Source organism: Anomaloglossus baeobatrachus, chromosome 8 (assembly GCF_048569485.1).
Source record: "Anomaloglossus baeobatrachus isolate aAnoBae1 chromosome 8, aAnoBae1.hap1, whole genome shotgun sequence".
Taxonomy (NCBI): Eukaryota; Metazoa; Chordata; class Amphibia; order Anura; family Aromobatidae; genus Anomaloglossus; species Anomaloglossus baeobatrachus.
Window position 1 is genome coordinate 229,799,471 of NC_134360.1, and position 22,165 is coordinate 229,821,635.

The following is a 22,165-nucleotide window of genomic DNA, read 5'->3' on the forward strand; positions in this document are numbered from 1 at the left end:
TTTCTTGCTGAAATGTCCACCCTCGTTTCATCATTATCCTGGTAGATGGCAGCAGATTTTTTATTATGAATGTCTCAGTACAGTTGACCATTCATCCTTCCTTCAATTATATGTATTTTATAAGTGTTGTATGCTGAAAAACAGCCGCACGCCATGATGTTCCACCTCTACACTTCATTATTGTTGTTTTGGGGGTGATTTTCCTTTTGGCCTCCAAACATGGTGTGTATTATGGCCTCCAAAGAGTCCAATTTTTCTCTCATCTGACCAGATAATATTCTCCCAGTATTTCACAAGTTTGTCTAAATGTCGTTGCGCAAAGTTTAAACAGGCTTGAACCTGCTTTGTGTTTAGCAATGAAGTTTTGCGTGGTGAGCGTGCATACAGGAGTGTGTATACAGGACATGGAGGGGGGAGTACATTACTTTTCCTTTAAACAAATGTACCTGCTGATTCCGGGTCTTTCTGTAGCTCTCGGCAGGTGGTCCTTGGCTCTTGGACAACTCTTTTGATAATTCTTTTTTTTTAAACCATAACTTTTTATTAGTAATTAATGTCAGATGTTACATCATATTGTCATCACATTATCAATAATTCTTTAGAATCCTCTGTCTGATATTTGGTGGGAGCACCTGGTCATGACCAGTTTATGGTGAAATTTTGTTTTTCCCCTTTCTGGAAATGGCCAAAACAGTGTTCACTGGAACCTTAAGTAGTTTAGAAATTCTTCTGTAACCAATGCCATCAGTATTGTTTGCAACAATAAGATTGTGAAGGTCTTGTGATAGCTCACTGGTTTTTCATCTCATGAGATGTTTCTTGTGTGGCACCTTGGTAATGAGATACCGTTTTATAACCCATCATTTGAATCAGCTGATATTATTTTTCACTAAGTGGCAAGATTGCTTTTTAATTACTGATTGATTTCAGCTGGTGTCATGACTTTCCATTACTTTTTTCACCTCTCTTTCGTCATGTGTTCAATACTTTTTCCCTGTGTCATTTCTCACTATTATACATAACTTAATTTATGGACATCTATGGTTTCATTTCTTTACCTGTGTGGATTGGATAGGTTGTTACCGACTGGTGAGAAATTCATGTGAATAGCTCCTTTAGAAATACATTTACTTAGAAAATTGGTGATGTGTTCAATACTTATTTCACCTGCTGTACATGCACAGGCTTTACTACTCATCATTTTTTAGGGTGGTAATACAAAATTGCAATTTACATAAACAGCACGTTTGTTTTTTATTTACTACATCTGTATTTTTTAACAACTTTATTAACATTCATAGAACAATTTTTGTGTCCCAATACAGGGCAGCATCCTATAGATAGTAATTTTAATAAATATTGGATTGTGTTAGGAAAAACTAAAATACGCCAAATAAGCAACGCCTAAAACAAGACATAAAGAGGAAATGTACTGGCAGCCACGGGGGCCTTTTTTTTTTTAGGTCTGTGACTCTGAAGTCACTCCTCCCCAGAAATTGCACAGGATCTTATTGTGGGACCACAAAGTATGCCCCTTGCCATTGCGGTCAGTGGACCCTAGAGCTTATCACTAAGGATGAGAAAATACCTCAAATATTTGGCTTCGCAAATATTTTCCGAATAGGTCGCCACTATGCAAATATTTGATGCGCAATGTAAGTCAATGGGAAGCCCGAATAGGTCCGAATAGTTGTTATTCGGGGTTCCCCACAGACTTACATTGCGCATCGAATATTCGCAAATAGTCGAATAGTGGCGATTTATTCGGCAAATATTCGCAAAGCCAAATATTTGAGGTATTCGATCATCCCTACTTATCACCCAATTCAACTTCTCACCCAATGTGCGGCAGGGAAACATGATCTGCCTGAACAGTTGCGAGAGACAGATCTAAAAGTGATCACACCATGGAAGAAGTTAAGTCATAAGAAGAAGCCAAGTTGGACCTTTCTTTTCTCCTTGGCCTTTATAGCAGGAGATGACTGGAATACCATACAACATGACATTTGCTAATACTTTAGTGTCATTAATTTCTATGCAGTATGTTTGTCAATGAATTAAAGATACAGTAAATTAAATCTGGACTGTACAAACAGCAACAGTGGCGGACATAAAGTTGGCGCAGCCTGTGTGGCTGCACAGGGTCTCAAGAGGTTGGGGGGCCCATTTTTTCCTCTAAAACAGGTGAAATTGTGCTTTTTGCGAGCTCTTGGGCTGCAAAGGGCCCAAATATTGTTCTTGCACAAGGGCATGTTTCTGCCTGTGTCCACCAGTGAACAGCAGTGAACCTCATGAGCATCACAAGTGTATCCAATGTTAAGGAGAAGATACCCAAACCTATGTAGTTTCATAAAATGACAGAAAGTCCCAAAACTCCTCAGTTTATGATCAGTAATTTCTGTTATATAAACAATGAAAAGCTACAGGTACATTTATCTATATGTGACAATGCTCCACTCATGGCACTTGGATACAAGACACTTCTGCACCACATATTTCCTAATTGTCGTCCAAGTTCTGTATATCCCTCATGATAACAAGAAAGTGATGATCAGCGAAGGCCGACATCTAATATTTAATTTACTTATGCACCTATAGTAAACATATCTATCTATCTAACTATCTATCTTCCTACCTACCTTCCTGTCTAGCCATCCATCCATCCATTGGTGGACACAGAAGGGAGAAGGGCCCCTGTACAAGAACAATATATGGGCCATTTGCAGTCTAAGGCCTAAGACACACGGCATGAAAATCGGAGCGAGTGGAATGCGATAAAACATCGCATTCCACACGGACCAATATTAGCCTATGTGTCAGCACCCATGAGCGATTATTTCCTCAGCTCTAATCGGACCGAGAAAACAATTGCAGCATGCTGCAACTGTAATGCGTTCCTAGATTCTCTCGCACCCATTCAAGTCTATGGGGCGAGAGAAAAATCGCACTGCACTCGCAGTACACCGGTGTAACGCGAGTGCAGGGCGAGAATGGTAATAGCCGGCAATGGAAAAGGGAGATAAATTCCTCCCTCCCCTCCTCAGAGCCGTCCCTCCCCTCCTCTGAGGGGCGGCCCTCCCCTCCTCAGAGGCGGCCCTCCCCTCCTCAGAGCCGGCCCTCCCCTTCTCAGAGCCGGCCCGCCCCCCGCAGCTGTGGTCCAATCGCACGATCGGACCTCAGTCGCAGTGACTCTCGCATGACACTCGGCTCCTGCTGTGCTGCCAGTGAGAGCCGAGTGTCATGCGAGGATCATAGTAGTGAGCCATGTGGCCCCGGCCTAATAGCTCCTCATAAAGCTCAATTCCTCCAGCTTTGAAGTTGGATGTAGGCCCCCTTACCTCTTGGGCCCCTGTGAGGCTGCAGCAATGATATGTCTGCCTCTGTATCTATCTATCTATCTATATTACACTGGGACAGACACGTACAACAAAAGGCCCCATACAAGAACATAATATGGGCCCCTTGCTCTCCAATACATTATAAATAGTCCATTTTATGTAGTTTAAACAATTTCCTTTTATCTATCAACCATGAAATTGATTAGCTCAGTCAAGAGCTAATATGAAGGTGTCAGAGGGCCCCCCTAACCTAATGGGCCTCTGTGTAACTGCAAAGGTCGCACATATGGTACGTCTGGCCCTGGTGTCATACCCATCCATCAGCAATTCTGTCTCATTTCTATTTATATCATATCCACCACAGGCTCCACATATGTATTTACCATTTGACATCTCATTAATTATATACAAGCATTCTTCATCTTTAATGCACCCGTGCCAATATACGTTGCCATTGTAAAATTACTGCCAAACTCCTGAAATTGACTTTACATTCCAATCCGCACGATCTTTAAGAGCGCTGCTGCCCCCGAGACACCAAGGATTGATCATCTCCTTTGCATATACATCGATTGTCCAAATCTGTATTCCAAAAATAGATGCACAGACCCAATGGGATTAAGGTAGCCGGATGCATCTGCGGTGTAAATGAAGCTGTGGAGTGGGATGCGGGCGACCATACAGGGGGCCACAGTTATCAGGATCGTGAAAATGTTTAGTTATACAAGAAAAAAGATATAATAAGTCACCGGTTTGTCATTAGATCCATGAAGTCTCTTAACACTTTTCATACTCGGGGTAAAGGGGCGAGCAATATTTTTTGCCTGGGGAAGTGATGTATTATAGACAAATGTATGCAAGAATGAGATCACGCAAGATGTAGGGTAAGAAGAATGAGCGTGACCAATATCTTTGCCCATAAGGGATGTGATATTGGGGTTCATTTCCACGGTACCCCATTATATAGCATTGCCACATCTGTTGCCATAGGTAAGTTCATGATCAATATACCGAATCTCTATGTAATGGGGGTGTCCTCAGCAATGCACATATAACAAGAGGCTCTTCTGTATTCAGCACCACTGTCTGGACAGCTCCTCATTGAACCTCCCATCCTGTACCCATCCCATCCACATAGCATCAAACCCCCTGGAAAGCCATCTCCAGGCAGAACTGCAGCCTCTGCTGCCCAGATACAGTCCTGATGTGAGACAGTCACTGTATTATTATCACACAGAATCAGACACAAAGGCATGGTAGTCTGAGAACAGAGGATACTCAGTAGCCGGCAATATCCTCATCCGCTGAACGATTAACCGTAGGGTATACTGCCCATCACACATATTTCACCAAATCTTGGGGTCCCCAGGGTGCATGCACTCCCCAAGATCTTGGAGACACAGACTGTAGGCTCTCGCTTCTTACAGAACACACCAAAGACCCTCTAACTGGTAAACTGATACATTAGAAGAAAATTGTCTTTATAGCACAGAAGTGACGGAGCCCAGCATATTGGGGACCACTCATTATAATGCCTGGTGCCACTTCAGACCTAGGCAACATCTGGACAGATCACATACAATATTACAGGACATGCAGTACCCACCACATATCTCTCAAGATACATAGTCACGACTCGCAGGGGGGCATGCATTGCACTGTGCGCGCCCCCCAGACTGTGTTACCACCTGGATAGCTGCCTCTTCCCTATACCAGAAGCCAGCTATAAGACTTATTGAAGGAACATTGTGATAGAGATCCCTTAGGGCCACCACACATATCCCCAGATGTATTAGATCCCAATGAGGTATATATTGTACATTGCGGTGTGTGCCCCTTAGAAATGGGTGATATCTGGGCACAAGCCCTATTTCTTCAGCAGCCTCAGGTACATTGGAGGGATGATAATATTGTTACAAGATACTGGGGGCTGTACATATTCAGCAGTGGCCAGGGGGCACCTGGGCTGAATCCCCCACACATCCAGGACCTAAAGACCTCCACATCATCCTATTGGATGGATGGCAACAGAATACAGAGAACCAACAGAAGCCACTGCAAATTGCTCAAGAGTCAAAAAATGTGCATGCACCTCAATGTGTGACCCCAAGACATGGGTGACAGTAGGGTTAATCCCTCATCCCTCCCTCATCTACAGACCAATAATACCCTATTAATACATTAGATAAAATCTCTAGTGGTCACCCCACATCTCAGGGTCCATCCTGACACAGGTATTGCAGTGTTAGCCCCTAGACCTGGGCAGCAGCCCCCCTAACCCCTCCAATATCAAACAAGTGCATACTCACACAGGAAGGGTGAGAGCAGATTAGGGAGCCAGTCTCCCACTCCACAGTGCAAGGAATGCTCCTCAGACTTGGCTGCCACCTGGACAGCTGCCCCCCAACCTCCTCCAGGACCCGCCACTTATATACTCACATTGGAGGGATGATAAATTGCCCATTAGTGCCCGGTGCAGCTCTGCTATTCCTAGTGTTCTGGTGGTCCTCAGGGTGTGTAGATGGGGGTCTACAGGGTGTCCTTCAGGTGCATCCACGGGCTAGCCCCCATAAGGAAGAGGAGTGGGACAAGCTGCAGCCGAGCTCCAGAGTAACATGGCATGACACCACCTAATGCCAGCTGCCGAGAGTGGGGGTCTCATCCTCTGCCGCCTCCATCCAGGTGCATCACTGCCAGGCTCCAGAGCATGTGTGCCCGGGTACAGGGGGTCTCCAGCAGCCACAGTGCCCGGGCAGCGGTAACAGCAGCAGCAGCCTCATTCACTGCTCCCAGCCTGTGCAGCCCCTCCTGCCCCCGCACCAGCCGCCCCCACACTGGTGACGTCACGCCGCCCACCTCCCCTGCACACACCTAGGGGGCTTCTGCTTCTACAGAGGGTCTCTCCCTCAGCTCCTGCCGCAGCCCCGGCTCATTGCAGACGAGTCTTCCTCCTCCAGAGCTTGGAGCAGCTGCAGATGGTCATAGACAGCTCGTCAGCCTGGCTGGGGATTACACAGGGGATATTATATATACTGTGCACTATATGGCCATGTATATCTGCAGCTCGTCAGCCAGGCTGGGGATTATACAGGGAATATTATATATACTGTGCACTATATGGCCATGTATATCTGCAGCTCGTCAGCCTGGCTGGGGATTATACAGGGGATATTATATATACTGTGCACTATATGGCCATGTATATCTGCAGCACCTCAGCCTGGCTGGGGATTATACAGGGTACATTATATATACTGTGCACTATATGGCCATGTATATCTGCAGCTCGTCAGCCTGGCTGGGGATTATACAGGGGATATTATATATACTGTGCACTATATGGCCATGTATATCTGCAGCTCGTCAGCCAGGCTGGGGATTATACAGGGGATATTATATATACTGTGCACTATATGGCCATGTATATCTGCAGCACCTCAGCCTGGCTGGGGATTATACAGGGGATATTATATATACTGTGCACTATATGGCCATGTATATCTGCTGCTCGTCAGCCTGCCTGGGGACTATACAGGGGATATTATATATACTGTGCACTATATGGCCATGTATATCTGCAGCACCTCAGCCTGGCTGGGGATTATACAGGGGATATTATATATACTGTGCACTATATGGCCATGTATATCTGCAGCACCTCAGCCTGGCTGGGGATTATACAGGGGATATTATATATACTGTGCACTATATGGCCATGTATATCTGCTGCTCGTCAGCCTGCCTGGGGATTATACAGGGGATATTATATATACTGTGCACTATATGGCCATGTATATCTGCAGCTCGTCAGCCTGGCTGGGGATTATCCAGCCTATATTTTTATGCTGTGCACTATATGGCCAAGTATATCTGCAGCACCTCAGCCTGGCTGGGGATTATACAGGCTATATTTTTATACTGTGCACTATATGGCCAAGTATATCTGCAGCACCTCAGCCTGGCTGGGGATTATCCAGGCTATATTTTTATACTGTGCACTATATGGCCAAGTATATCTGCAGCTCCGCAGTCTGGATGGGCATTATACAGGGTATATTATATATACTGTGCACTATATGGCCAAGTATATCTGCAGCTCCGCAGGCTGGATGGGGATTATACAGGGTATATTATATATACTGTGCACTATATGGTCATGTATATCTGCAGCTCCTCAGCCTGGCTGGGGATTATACAGGGGATATTATATATACTGTGCACTATATGGCCATATATATCTGCAGCTTCTCAGCCAGGCTGGGGATTATACAGGGTATATTATATATACTGTGCACTATATGGCCAAGTATATCTGCAGCTCCTCAGCCTGGCTGGGGATTATACAGGGGATATTATATATACTGTGCACTATATGGCCATATATATCTGCGGCTCCTCAGCCTGGCTGGGGATTATACAGGGTACATTATATATACTGTGCACTATATGGCTAAGTATATCTGCAGCTCCTCAGCCTGGCTGGGCATTATAAAGAGTATATTAAATATACTGTGCACTATATGGCCAAATATATCTGCAGCTCTTCAGCCTGGCTTGGTATTATACAAATAAAAGTACAGTATATTAAATATAGATATAATAATACTGATCGACATTTCTATTATGCCAATAGATTAAAAAATATAACACAACCAAAAAATGACACATGGACTGAAATTATTTTCTAGATTGGAAAACCCTATTCTATAGTGAAAGAGAAGGGGAAGCCAGCACATCTGAGAGTGGCATGCATCATATAAAAAGTGCAAATTCACAGATTTAATCCAACTTTTTAGCAAATAATTGATCAATTTTTTGAGCCACCCCTGCCACGTCACGGAAAATCTAAATCTATATTATGTATTTCATGTGCCATGCGGCCTCCTAGATAAATTAAAAGCAGAACCATATTGGAGCACACATACCTGTAACCTATATATAACCGCTTCCATGTCGCAAAAAGAGGCAACTGCGGATAAAAGGCCAGCCCAGGTCCCAGCACATGCAGCATTGTTTAGAAAATAGGTACTTTAAAAAGATGCGAGAGAGGAATATAATACTTTAATTCCTAAAAACCTAGATGCCTCATCACAGCCTGAGAAACTAGCTATGCCTTACAGAAAGAAATGAGGAAATCTACCTTGCCTCAGAGAAGTCCCTAAAGGAGTAGATAGCCCCCGACATATAAAGATTATGGTGATATAGAAAAACACAATACTCAGATAGGAAAAATAGATTTAGCAAAGGCGAGGCCCAACTAACTTGATACAAAGAAAAGGAAAAGAAACTGATTGTGGTCAGTACAAAATTCCTGTAGAAAAATACCAATCTACTGATCGTAAAATTGGCCCTGGACGTCGAACGACCTCACCCCCACTATATCAGGTACTCTTGTAAATAATGGGAGAACAAAATACCAAAAAGCACAAAAAATAAAAAACTGCAAATAAGCAAGTTAGACAGGGAGAAACTCCCTTATCCTGCAGGAGAGCTAGCAGAGGGGGAATCCCCATGCTCACAACACAAGTGAAACCAAACTCCACCTGCAAGAAAACAGATACAAAAACAAGGCAAAGAAAAACAAACACCCTAAGGTGTAAATCAGGGAGCAAGGAAAATACTGACAACTTATCTGCAGAAGTCTTGCTCAGGGATACAGGGAAGGACAGAACTCCAAACCAGGAACAGAGACTGAGGAAAATACAATTATAATCGTCACCAGCAAGGCAAAAAGTGATCTCCTATATAGACCAGACTTGTCTGCAATAGGACTTCCCTAATTCCCAATTAACGCCAACACCTGTCTGCGTCACAGGCTCAGATTCAGCTCCACTACCACTCCTAGCCACCAGAGGGAGCTCCAAAACAGCACCCACACAGACGACATTGACAACAGATTATGCAGTGTGAGGCACGGCAGAAGCCATGATCTCACAGAACTGCATGTGTTGTACTGAGGGTCAGTGCAGTGGAGGCCGGAGATGAGCATCGGGGGAACGGGAGTAAGGTGAGTATGTGTTTTTTTTTTCATGTGCATGAGATGTTTACATGTAAGTAGGAAACTATGTGGGGGCTGATAATGGATATAGAAGGCTACTGAGGCTCATAATGTATATAGGCGGCTATGTGGCACCTTATAATGTATATAGGTGGCTATGTGGGGCTTATAATGTATATAAAAGGCTATGTGGGGCTTATAATGTATATAGGAGGCTATGTGGCGGCTCATAATGTATGTAGGAGGTTTTGTGGGGCTCATAATGTTTATAGAAGGCTATGTGGGGCTCATAATGTATATAGGCAGATATTGTCATCACATGGCAGTGACATAATGTTTCACTATAGCAGGCACACCGATGTAAGCTGCCGATTTCGTGTGCCAGCTACAGAGGCAGAGGCTACGGGATGTGGGAATTAGGGAAGGTGAGTACAATGTAGTTTTGTTTTTTTTTTAATACGTTAGAGGCAGAACGGGGAACATATATACCAGGATGCGGGTCATATTTATAAGGAAGGGGCCAAGAATGGGGGACATACATACCAGGATGGGAACATAGCTAGCATTTAATGATTTATTCTGGCCTGTGGAAAGAGGATAACTTGATTTTTTGGGCATAACCCTTTAAGTCCTTTTGCAGCAGCCTAGTATAGCACCTGTTTGTTTTTGTGCCAGCTTTGACAATTCTAGAGTAGAACTAGGCATGGGCAGATTGTACTGGGGGTGTGTCAATATAAATGAACTGCCTCTTCTACGTGCATTGACACACCCCCAGTGCACTTCCAGCCAGAGTTCCATATGTCTTCTGCACTACTTTTCTCATTACTGACAGCAGATCAATACAAAAATGGTATTATTCTTATTGGAGGACAAGCAATATATAGTATAGGGGATGAGGTTTTACCCCTCTTGCTGTACAGGCTGGTGCAACAAGATAGTGTATAAAATGTAGCATTCTGTTTTACTTTTAGCATGATGATGATACCCTCCAACTATATAGAAGGAAGCGCTATACATCTCTATTGTGGCAGTAAACAATGTCCACATTTTTGTACTTTTTCAGTTACCCTCACCAGTTCCCTGTAGGTCATAGAACGTAGAATAATATGATACCTTGATATCTGTGATCTGATATTTTGTTTCAGAGAAATCCTAAAAATTCTTATCTGCAAATAAGCTGTTAAAATCTATGTGCCGGACTTAGATCTGCATGAAAATCTGCCTGCAGAGCTTATTTTAAATTAAAGGGGACAATACTAGTGTAAGAAATATAATGACTGACAGCCTGCTGTCATAATCACTCAGATTTGCAGTGAGATCAGAGCTAACACTCTACAGCACAAGTGAACTTTGTCACACTACAAACACATTTGCAGCTGCAGCAGTCCTATCATTAGCATATAAGAGAAATGTGGATTTCTTTGCGATAAGACAATGGATCACAAATAAGAAAGTAACATTTTGTCTTTCTAGGACCTGCATGCCCATATAGACATTTTAGGAGGGTTGATTCTATTGGAAGATTAACTTTAAAAATGGGAAGTGCTTACTGGGAGCAGGAGCAACATCACCAGAAATTGGTGTAAATTGTAGTAAAACTCTGTCAGCTCACTGCTGTGGCACATGGATAGCTGGACCAATTATATTAATTTATTCATTTTTGTATTTATTTATTTGACACTTTTTTTACTTATGAATTTAGTCCTGGAATAAAATGTAGTAATTGTTATTATTAACTTATTGCATTTTATTCTAGCGATGTTTTCATTAAAAACATTACATGAAACACTGGTCCTCGTAAATTTCCTCATGTATCACTGCAAGTGGCAGGAAAACATACCGTAACTGTACAACTAGTTCACGGAAAATCCAGCAATCCAGTCCATGGAAAATTTTTCTTAAAATCACAATTTTTTTGTAACTTCATAGTAAAAAGTCCATGACAGGGTCACACATACCCATGTGAATAAAAGATTGTGATTTTAAGAAAACATTTCCGTGGACTGGATTGCTGGATTTCCCTGTAGGCTGTGAGCCCTCGCGGGCAGGGTCCTGTCTCCTCCTATAGACTGTGAGCCCTCGCGGGCAGGGTCCTCTCTCCTCCTATACCAGTCTGTTTTGTACTGTTAATGATTGTTGTACGTATACCCTCTTTCACTTGTAAAGCACCATGGCATAAATGGCGCTATAATACTAAAGAATAATAATAATAATTTTCCGTGAACTTGCTGTTTAAGCCTTGCCGCCTTCCTTTATCCGTGCACGGTCCTGGATTATACGGTCTCCTATCTGAATGTGTGAGCAGGTGAGCCGGACAAAATCTTTTTTTGTTGCGTAACTGTACAACTACCAGGGACTAGGACACAAAAGAACTGCAACTGACCAGAGCAATATTACTACTATGGAACCACTAGATACAATGGAAATGACACCAAAATATCCGATAATTTCTTAAATAGGAGTTTAGCTGTAAAGGAAAAACCCTCAATATATTTTGGGAGGTCTACACATTTGAGTAGGTTTTGCATTAATTATCTTCCACATTTTTGGTCAGACTCAGCACCTGTAGCTCTAGCATTGATTCTCATTGATCTGTTTGTCCATGTGTCAGGACTGATTTTCTATAGAGTATTACATAAAGAATACAAAATATCACTTCATTTCGAATAGGACTCCTGCAAAGTCTACTTTTAAATCTCATTAGAAAATCTTTCCTAGAATCTGTTTTCCAGGAGATTGCGGGATTCATATCTCAATCGGAGCTGCTTGTCAACTGACATTACTCCTGAAGTACCTACAAAGCGTGACGCAAGAGCTAACATGTCAGTCCAATTCATAAATCACACATGAGAGATGTGCATGTCTGGAAATCAATCTGCACGTTTCAGCAGCACATACAGTACAGTATATACAGTTAGGTCCAGAAATATTTGGACAGTGACACAATTTTCGCGAGTTGTGCTCTGCATGCCACCACATTGGATTTGAAATGAAACCTCTACAACAGAATTCAAGTGCAGATTGTAACGTTTAATTTGAAGGTTTGAACAATAATATCTGATAGAAATTGTAGGAATTGTACACATTTCTTTACAAACACTCCACATTTTAGGAGGTCAAAAGTAATTGGACAAATAAACCAAACCCAAACAAAATATTTTTATTTTCAATATTTTGTTGCGAATCCTTTGCAGGCAATCACTGCCTTAAGTCTGGAACCCATGGACATCACCAAACGCTGGGTTTCCTCCTTCTTAATGCTTTGCCAGGCCTTTACAGCCGCAGCCTTCAGGTCTTGCTTGTTTGTGGGTCTTTCCGTCTTAAGTCTGGATTTGAGCAAGTGAAATGCATGCTCAATTGGGTTAAGATCTGGTGATTGACTTGGCCATTGCAGAATGTTCCACTTTTTTGCACTCATGAACTCTTGGGTAGCTTTGGTTGTATGCTTGGGGTCATTGTCCATCTGTACTATGAAGCGCCGTCCGATCAACTTTGCGGCATTTGGCTGAATCTGGGCTGAAAGTATATCCCGGTACACTTCAGAATTCATCCGGCTACTCTTGTCTGCTGTTATGTCATCAATAAACACAAGTGACCCAGTGCCATTGAAAGCCATGCATGCCCATGCCATCACGTTGCCTCCACCATGTTTTACAGAGGATGTGGTGTGCCTTGGATCATGTGCCGTTCCCTTTCTTCTCCAAACTTTTTTCTTCCCATCATTCTGGTTCAGGTTGATCTTTGTCTCATCTGTCCATAGAATACTTTTCCAGAACTGAGCTGGCTTCATGAGGTGTTTTTCAGCAAATTTAACTCTGGCCTGTCTATTTTTGGAATTGATGAATGGTTTGCATCTAGATGTGAACCCTTTGTATTTACTTTCATGGAGTCTTCTCTTTACTGTTGACTTAGAGACAGATACACCTACTTCACTGAGAGTGTTCTGGACTTCAGTTGATGTTGTGAACGGGTTCTTCTTCACCAAAGAAAGTATGCGGCGATCATCCACCACTGTTGTCATCCGTGGACGCCCAGGCCTTTTTGAGTTCCCAAGCTCACCAGTCAATTCCTTTTTTCTCAGAATGTACCCAACTGTTGATTTTGCTACTCCAAGCATGTCTGCTATCTCTCTGATGTATTTTTTCTTTTTTTTCAGCCTCAGGATGTTCTGCTTCACCTCAATTGAGAGTTCCTTAGACCGCATGTTGTCTGGTCACAGCAACAGCTTCCAAATGCAAAACCACACACCTGTAATCAACCCCAGACCTTTTAACTACTTCATTGATTACAGGTTAACAAGGGAGACGCCTTCAGAGTTAATTGCAGCCCTTAGAGTCCCTTGTCCAATTACTTTTGGTCCCTTGAAAAAGAGGAGGCTATGCATTACAGAGCTATGATTCCTAAACCCTTTCTCCGATTTGGATGTGAAAACTCTCATATTGCAGCTGGGAGTGTGCACTTTCAGCCCATATTATATATATAATTGTATTTCTGAACATGTTTTTGTAAACAGCTAAAATAACAAAACTTGTGTCACTGTCCAAATATTTCTGGCCCTGACTGTATATACAGCGGTGGAGAAGTCTTGTTCCATTGACTGAAGATCTAAAAAATTAGGGCCATGAAAGGCAAGCAAAAAAAAAAGTCTATGAGTTGTTGCTCATCTTTAGGTGACTAACTGTCCAAGTCCCAGTTGTCCAGTGATATAGTGCCATGGTCCTTGGACTTAAGCTGTTTAACAACCCAGTCTCTAATATTAATGGGTCTGGCACTTAATGCCAAAGTCCCTTGTGCCAAGTAATTAATACCACAGACCCTGATGCCCAGTGGTTAATGTCACAGTTCCTGATGCTCAGTGGTTAATGTCACAGTTCCTGATGCTCAGTGGTTAATGTCACAGTTCCTGGTACCCAGTGGTTAATTCATCATAACCAACAAACTATCTCACACCACTAAAAATATAACTCTTTATTAGCTATACATTAAAAATTACATAGACCCTAATGCCAGTGTCCAAATCACAGGCAGATTAGCACAAGAATGGGAAAAGGGAAGGGAAAATCCAGCTCACCCACCGACTCATTTGAAGTAAGAAATGTCAGTTGAACCAAACGTGGATATCCAGAAATGAAGAAAAAATTCCAGTTCTAAAATTCTAAAAGTTTATTAAAAAAAAATGGCTATTATAATAATGAAGAAAGCAACGCGCTTCAAACCCTGCAATGCGTCCTTTTTCAAGGTGAGACAATAACTGTCCGTAATAAAGACCATCCCTAACCACGGAGGTTGGCACCCTAAACAAACCATTTAATGCTTCAATGTCCATTTCTCCTGTCAGTGCCCTGATATGTAACCTAATAACATAAAAATGATAATTGCCACAATTTCACCACTGTTTGCTTCCTCAGGATGCAGATAGCGGTGAGTACAATGAGGTAGAGGATGGATCCGCCGGCTCCTTCTTCCACCATTCACCATGTTTGATAGGGACAGCAGATGAGATGATGTCACTATATCATGTCTGCTGTGCGGACCCTCAGTGCAAAACAGCAAAGACCAGAGCAGAGCACTGGGGAATGGGAACAAGGTATTTTTATTCTTGCTTTTTTTAATATATGTGTGAATGTGTGTGGGTTCAGACCAATTGGGGAGCTGTGTGGGGGCTCATACTGTATTTTGGGGGGCCATGTGTGAGATCATACCATTTGGTGAGCTGTGTGGGGGCTCATACCTCATACTGTATATAAGGGGGCTGTGTGGGGGCTCATACTGTATATAGAGAGGGCTAGTGGGGGTTGATATTGTATATAGGGAGGGCTATGTGTGAGTTTATACTGTATATAGAGTTGCCTGTATGGGGGTGTTACGTCACCACCGGAGTCCGCTCAAGCGACTTCTGCTCCGATCACCAGGCGACGCCGTGTTCCTGCCGTGGATGGTGCTGGTGATGGGAGAGGAGTCGATGCCAGCGGCACCGGTGGGCGCAGGCTCCGATCATCCACTGGGTTGGGTTATCTTGGGATCTGCAGTACCACTGGCTGACTGTGGGTGGCGTGTGTCTTCCAGCTGAAGTTGACAGCGTTCAGCTACAGCCAATGGGAAGACACCACACCCTTCTTAGTTCCCCTCCTGTCTGCTGACCTCTGCCAGAGATACTTCTGATTTCCTGGCTCCTGATCAGCCCTATTCTGTTTTGTGATTCCTGTGTGCTGACTTCTGCGTGTTTTCTGACTACCCTTCTGCCTGCTGTTTTTGTACCTCGCTGCCCGATCCATATTTGACTTCTGCTATGTTTTCTGATTACATCCTTGCGTGCCGATTCGGTCCCTGTTCTGCTATTCCTGGTTTGACCCTGCCTGACGACTACTCTCATCGGACTGCAGCCTTCCACAGGTAGTGATCTCCAGTGCTCTGTGTAATTCCAAATCCCTGTATAGGGGTTAAAGGGTTTCAGGGTTCTGGGGGTCCTGCTGGGGAGTGGCTTCCCTCTAGCCTGTCCATTACATCCCATCTGAGTCTGTTGATCCAGGCAGGCGTTACAGGGGGATTATACAATGTGGGAGCTGTATGGGGTCTCATTCTGCACAGCCTTGTTATCTGGTTGCTTGCTTCTCGTCTTCAGACACGCACTGCGCATGCTGAGAAGACTCCTGCAGTTCCGGTCATGCGCAGTGTGCGTCTGTAGACGAGAAGCAAGCACAGGCTGCGGGAATGGTAAGTGCGCACGCGAGGGACCTCCAGGAGCTGACGGTGACATTGCTCTAGTAAATCCATGGTATCACGCCCACAGGGACGTGAAACCACGGAAAACATGCAAACGCCCACAGGGCGATGCGACGCACATGGGGCTAGAGTCCCTGCTCATTTACATACAGAACATATAAGTAATAAAACATATTTTTATACATGCTCATTACACACTATTACAACACAGGGATGGATAGGAAGGGGTTACTAGCACACACATCACACTGCTACTAGGTTAGAACACAAATTACATGACAGGTTCCCTTTAAGAGATCCCGGTCATTTGTGTCCATTATTACATTTCCATGGTCTCCAGTGTTCACAAACTTAATCACCTAGTCCCTGATCATCAGAGGTCTAGTTCACAAGTTCTTGGTATTCGGTAAGTCACAGATTAGATGTCTCAGTCCCGATCATTGAAATCCTTGATGTCCAATAATTTAGTCCCAGAGGCCAACCCATGAGGTCAGGAATTTCCAGGTTTGAGGACTCCATGGTATTCAATGATTTAGTGGTCAGCAGAAATATAATATTATGTACTAGCTATATAATTAACCATTTTCTGCTATTAGTAAGGGGGTCCCAAGCAAGTGAACGCCCTTTGTAGCACCTATATGCCTTCATATGGGTATAAGAGAGACCCCTATCCCATTGCCTTCATATGGGTATAAGAGAGACTCCCACCCCATTGCCTTCATATGGGTATAAGAAAGACTCCCACCCCATTGCCTTCATATGGGTGTAAGAAAGACTCCCACCCCATTGCCTTCATATGGGTATAAGAAAGACCCCTACCCCATTGCCTTCATATGGGTATAAGAAAGACCCCTACCCCATTGCCTTCATATGGGTATAAGAAAGATCCTTACCCCATTGCCTTCATATGGGTATAAGAAAGACCCCTACCCCATTGCCTTCATATGGGTATAAGAAAGACCCCTACCCCATTGCCTTCATATGGGTATAAGAAAGACCCCTACCCCATTGCCTTCATATGGGAATAAGAAAGACCCTTACCACATTGCCTTCATATGGGAATAAGAAAGACCCTTACCCCATTGCCTTCATATGGGTATAAGAAAGACTCCCACCCCATTGCCTTCATATGGGTATAAAAGACTCCCACCCCATTGCCTTCATATGGGTATAAGAAAGACCCTTACCCCATTGCCTTCATATGGGTATAAGAAAGACCCCTACCCCATTGCCTTCATATGGGTATAAGAAAGACTCCCACCCCATTGCCTTCATATGGGTATAAGAAACCCCCCCACCCCATTGCCTTCATATGGGTATAAGAAAGACCCCCACCCCATTGCCTTCATATGGGTATAAGAAAGACCCCCACCCCATTGCCTTCATATGGGTGTAAGAAAGACTCCCACCCCATTGCCTTCATATGGGTATAAGAAAGATCCTTACCCCATTGCCTTCATATGGGTATAAGAAAGACCCCTACCCCATTGCCTTCATATGGGTATAAGAAAGACCCCTACCCCATTGCCTTCATATGGGTATAAGAAAGACCCCTACCCCATTGCCTTCATATGGGAATAAGAAAGACCCTTACCCCATTGCCTTCATATGGGTATAAGAAAGACTCCCACCCCATTGCCTTCATATGGGTATAAAAGACTCCCACCCCATTGCCTTCATATGGGTATAAGAAAGACCCTTACCCCATTGCCTTCATATGGGTATAAGAAAGACCCCTACCCCATTGCCTTCATATGGGTATAAGAAAGACTCCCACCCCATTGCCTTCATATGGGTATAAAAGACTCCCACCCCATTGCCTTCATATGGGTATAAGAAAGACCCTTACCCCATTGCCTTCATATGGGTATAAGAAAGACCCCTACCCCATTGCCTTCATATGGGTATAAGAAAGACTCCCACCCCATTGCCTTCATATGGGTATAAGAAACCCCCCCACCCCATTGCCTTCATATGGGTATAAGAAGGACCCCCCACCCCATTGCCTTCATATGGGTATAAGAAAGACCCCCACCCCATTGCCTTCATATGGGTATAAGAAAGACCCCCACCCTATTGCCTTCATATGGGTATAAGAAAGACCCCCACCCCATTCGTTAAGTACCTTCCATTTCAATTTCCCTGTCCTTTAAGGATTTAGGTCATAAGTTCCAGTCCCCGAATGATTGTGACATTAAATATGTAGAGTGAACACTTGTGATCATCCAGTGGATAATTCTCCTCTGATTCCGCTTCTCCTGAGCCCCTCCACCACTCGCTCGTGTGAACTCACAGCAATTCTGTATACTCATGTCTTCATTAAATGGTGGACAGAGACAGTCTCCCAGGCGAGGGACAAATTTAGGTTTTCCTAAAATACTACAATCAGTTTACTGCTGCTCTCCGCCTCTCCAGCAGGTAATATAAAATGTGGAGCAGAATGGAAACCAGAGCAGAATCCTTGTAAAAATGAACACATCGACCTGAAGATTCATAACTACATACAAGATTTATAAGCTGGAGGGATAAGTCCGCAGCTCATAGAAAATTCATGCAGCTGCATTTTTTCTTCTCTTATTTTTCAGGACGTAAGGTCACGAATAGTACATCACCATCATTAATGATTTTACAGATAGCTGCTTGCAGATAGTATAGGCCTAGCACTTGTCAGTATACATGAAATTATCATATTCCGGTATTTCCCAGCATGATGTAAAGAGATCTAATGTGACTTGGAAATGACAAATGTGCATTGGAAGCAAATGCACAGATACATCAACAAGTGAGATAATTTCTAATTGAAATTTTATACATTTGCTTGAAAGCATCTCCATCTACATGGTGTAAAAGATAGATAGATAGATAGATAGATAGATACATAGATACATAGATAGATAGATACATAGATAGATAGATAGATAGATAGAGGGATAGATAGATAGATAGATAGATAGATAGATAGATAGATAGATAGATAGATAGATAGATAGATAGATAGATACATAGATAGATAGAGGGATAGATAGATAGATAGATAGATAGAGGGATAGATAGATAGATAGATAGATAGATAGATACATAGATAGATAGATAGATACATAGATAGATACATAGATAGATAGATAGATACAGTTGAAACCAGAAGTTTACATACACTATCTAAAAAGACACATCTGCAGGTTTTTCCCCTTCACTCTCTATACAGACACATCTGCAGGTTTTTCTCACTATCTGACATGAATTCAGAATAAAACTTTCCTGTTTTAGGTCAATTAGGAACAAAAATTATTTATATTTGCCAAATGCCAAAATAATGAGAGAGAGAGAGAATGTTTTAAGGCATTTTTCTTACTTTCTGCAAAGTCAAAGGTTTCCATACATTAAGACTACTATACCTTTAAACAATATGGGACAGCCCATATGATGATGTCATGTCTTTTGATAGGTTTATTGGCAACATCTGAGTTAATTAGAGACACACCTGTGGATGTATTATAATGCACACCTGAAACACACGGCTTCTTTGTGTAGCATCATGGAAAATCAAAAGAAAGCAGTCAAAAACTCAGGAAGAGAATTGTGGACTTGCTGAAGTCTGGTTTATCATTGGGTGCAATTTCCAGATACCTGAAGGTGCCTCGTTCATCTGTACTAACAATATGTAAGAATAAGCAAGATGGGAACGTCCAGCCATCATACCACTCAGGAAGGAGGCGGGTTCTGTGTACCAGAGATGAACGTGCTTTGGTCAGACATGTGCATATCAATCCAAGAACAAAAGCAAAAGACCTTGTGAAGATGCTGGCGGAAACTGGTAAGATTGTGTCATTATCCACAGTGAAACCAGTACTGTATCAACATGGGCTGAAAGGCCACTCTGCCAGGAAAAATCCATTACTCCAAAAGAAACATAAAAAGCCAGATTAATGTTTGCTGATGCGCATAGGAATAAAGAACTTAATTTTTGGAGACTTGTCCTGTGGTCTGACAAAAATAAAATTGAACTGTTTGGCCATGATGACCATCGTTACGTTTGGAGGAAAAAGGGAGAAGCTTTGAACCCTAAGAACATCATCCCAACTGTGAAACACGGGGGCGGCAGCATCATGTTGTGGGGTTGTTTTGCTGCAGGAGGGACTGGTGCACTTCACAAAATAGATGGCATCATGAGGAAAGAAGATTATGTGGCAATATTGAAGAACATCTGAAGATATCAGCTAGGAACTTAAAGCTTGGCTGGATTTGGGTCTTCCAAATGGAAAAAAATTTCAAAGCAACTGCCAAACTGGTTACAAAGTGGCTTACGGTTAACCAAGTCAATGTTTTGGAGTGGCCATCACAAATTTCAATCCTTTTGAAAATGTATAGGAAAAGCTGAAAAGTGCGAGCAAGATGACCTACACACATGACTCAGTTACCCCAGTTCTGTCAGGAGGAATGGACCCAAATTCCACCAATTATTTTGAGAAGCTTATGGAAGGAGATCCAAAATGTTTCACCCAAGTCATACAGTGAAAAGGCAATGCCACCAAATACTAATGAAATGGATGGAAACTTTTGACTTTGCAGAAAGTAATCAAAATGCCTTAAAACATTCTCTCTCTCATTATTTTGGCATTTGGCAAATAGAAATAATTTTAGTCCCTAATTGATCAAAAATGGGTTTATTCTGATTTCAAGTTAGATATTGAGAAAAACCTGCAGATGTTTCTTTATAGAGAGCGGAGAGAAAAACCTGCAGAAGTGTCTTTTTAGATAGTGTATGTAAATTTCTGATTTTAACTGTAGATAGATAGATATCTATAGATATTATAGAGAGATCTAACTATATGTGTTTGCATATATCAGTGATGCATGTGAATAAAGAAAAAGAGGAGGGAGATGCAGCTGCAGTTTCATAACCTCTATAGTTCTTTTTTTCAGTGTTTTTATAATGCATACAGTACCAGCAAAAGCCAGTTTCAGAAATCTCATATGCACGCTTGTTTTTTTACATCACTGAATTGAAAAACTGCAGCATTTTTGCAAACTGTAGCGTGTCAGTTCTTTCAGCATTTTTACACCCATAGAAAACAATAAGAAAAAGCAACAAAAAAACCCACAACTATGTGTTTTCTAGACGGTTTTGGTGAATAAGGATAACTAACATGTACTGTAAACACAAATGCCACATATAAACGGCACCAAAAATGCAGCAAATAAGCATCAAAACCTACTTTTTGTAAGCAGCTTCTTTACTGCCAAGAGAAAAGGTTTTTCCTGCAGAAAAAAAAGACTGCTAAAATGCTCCTGGGCCCTAATGAAAAGTCTGTACCAGGACCTCCACCTACCAGATGCCATTTATTTAGTAATGGGCTTGGACCCCTCAGCACACCCCATAGTGAGAATTCTATGTCTTTTTTTCAATGTCCCCAGTGTTAAGAAACATATACTTAGGGGTACCTTACACGTTGCGACATCGCTAGCATCGGCTAGCGATGCCGAGCGTGATATCACCCGCCCCTATCGCACATGCGATATGTGGTGATTGCTGCCATAGCTAACATTATCGCTACGGCAGCTTCACACGCACATACCTGCTCGGCGACGTCGCTGTGACCGCCGAACAATCCCTCCTTCAAGGGGGAGGTGCGTTCGGCATCACAGAGACGTCACTAATCAACCGGCCAATAGAAGCGGAGAGGTGGAGATGAGCGGACATAACATCCCGCCCACCATCTCCAATCCGCATTGCCGTCGGGACGCAGGTATGGAGATGTTTGTCGCTCCTGCGGGTTTACACACAGCGATGTGTGGACCTGCAGGAACGACAAACAACATCGTACCTGCGGTCGACCCGACATTATGGAAATGAACGACGCTACACAGATCACCGATTTTCGATGCTTTTGCGATCGTTTATCGTCGCACCTAGGATTTACACGGTGCGATGTCGCTACCGGCGCCGGATGTGCGTCACTAACGACGTGACCCCGACAATATTTCGGAAGCGATGTTGCAATGTGTAAAGCCCCGCTAAGTCCAGCAGCAGCAGCTTGTTGATGGCTTCCAGAAAAATTAGCTGAATGTATGAGTGAAACAAGCAAAGATATATGAAGATACAGAA

General features: G+C 42.9%; 1 protein-coding gene across 10 annotated transcripts in view; it reads right to left on the reverse strand.

Annotated features, from left to right (window-relative positions):
* LRRC7 (leucine rich repeat containing 7) overlaps positions 1 to 6,142 on the reverse strand; it is a 368,695-nt gene extending 362,553 nt beyond the window's left edge. For 9 of the 10 annotated variants that reach the window (XM_075320319.1, XM_075320326.1, XM_075320325.1 and 6 more), the window contains exon 1: positions 5,778 to 6,142. In XM_075320319.1, the coding sequence (XP_075176434.1) occupies positions 5,778 to 5,802 (25 nt within the window). In that variant the 5' untranslated portion in view covers positions 5,803 to 6,142. Of the gene's footprint in view, positions 1 to 5,647; positions 5,704 to 5,777 lie in introns of those variants that run through there. The other variant, XM_075320321.1, reaches the window with a different exon arrangement.
* Between the last annotated feature and the right edge of the window lie 16,023 nt (positions 6,143 to 22,165).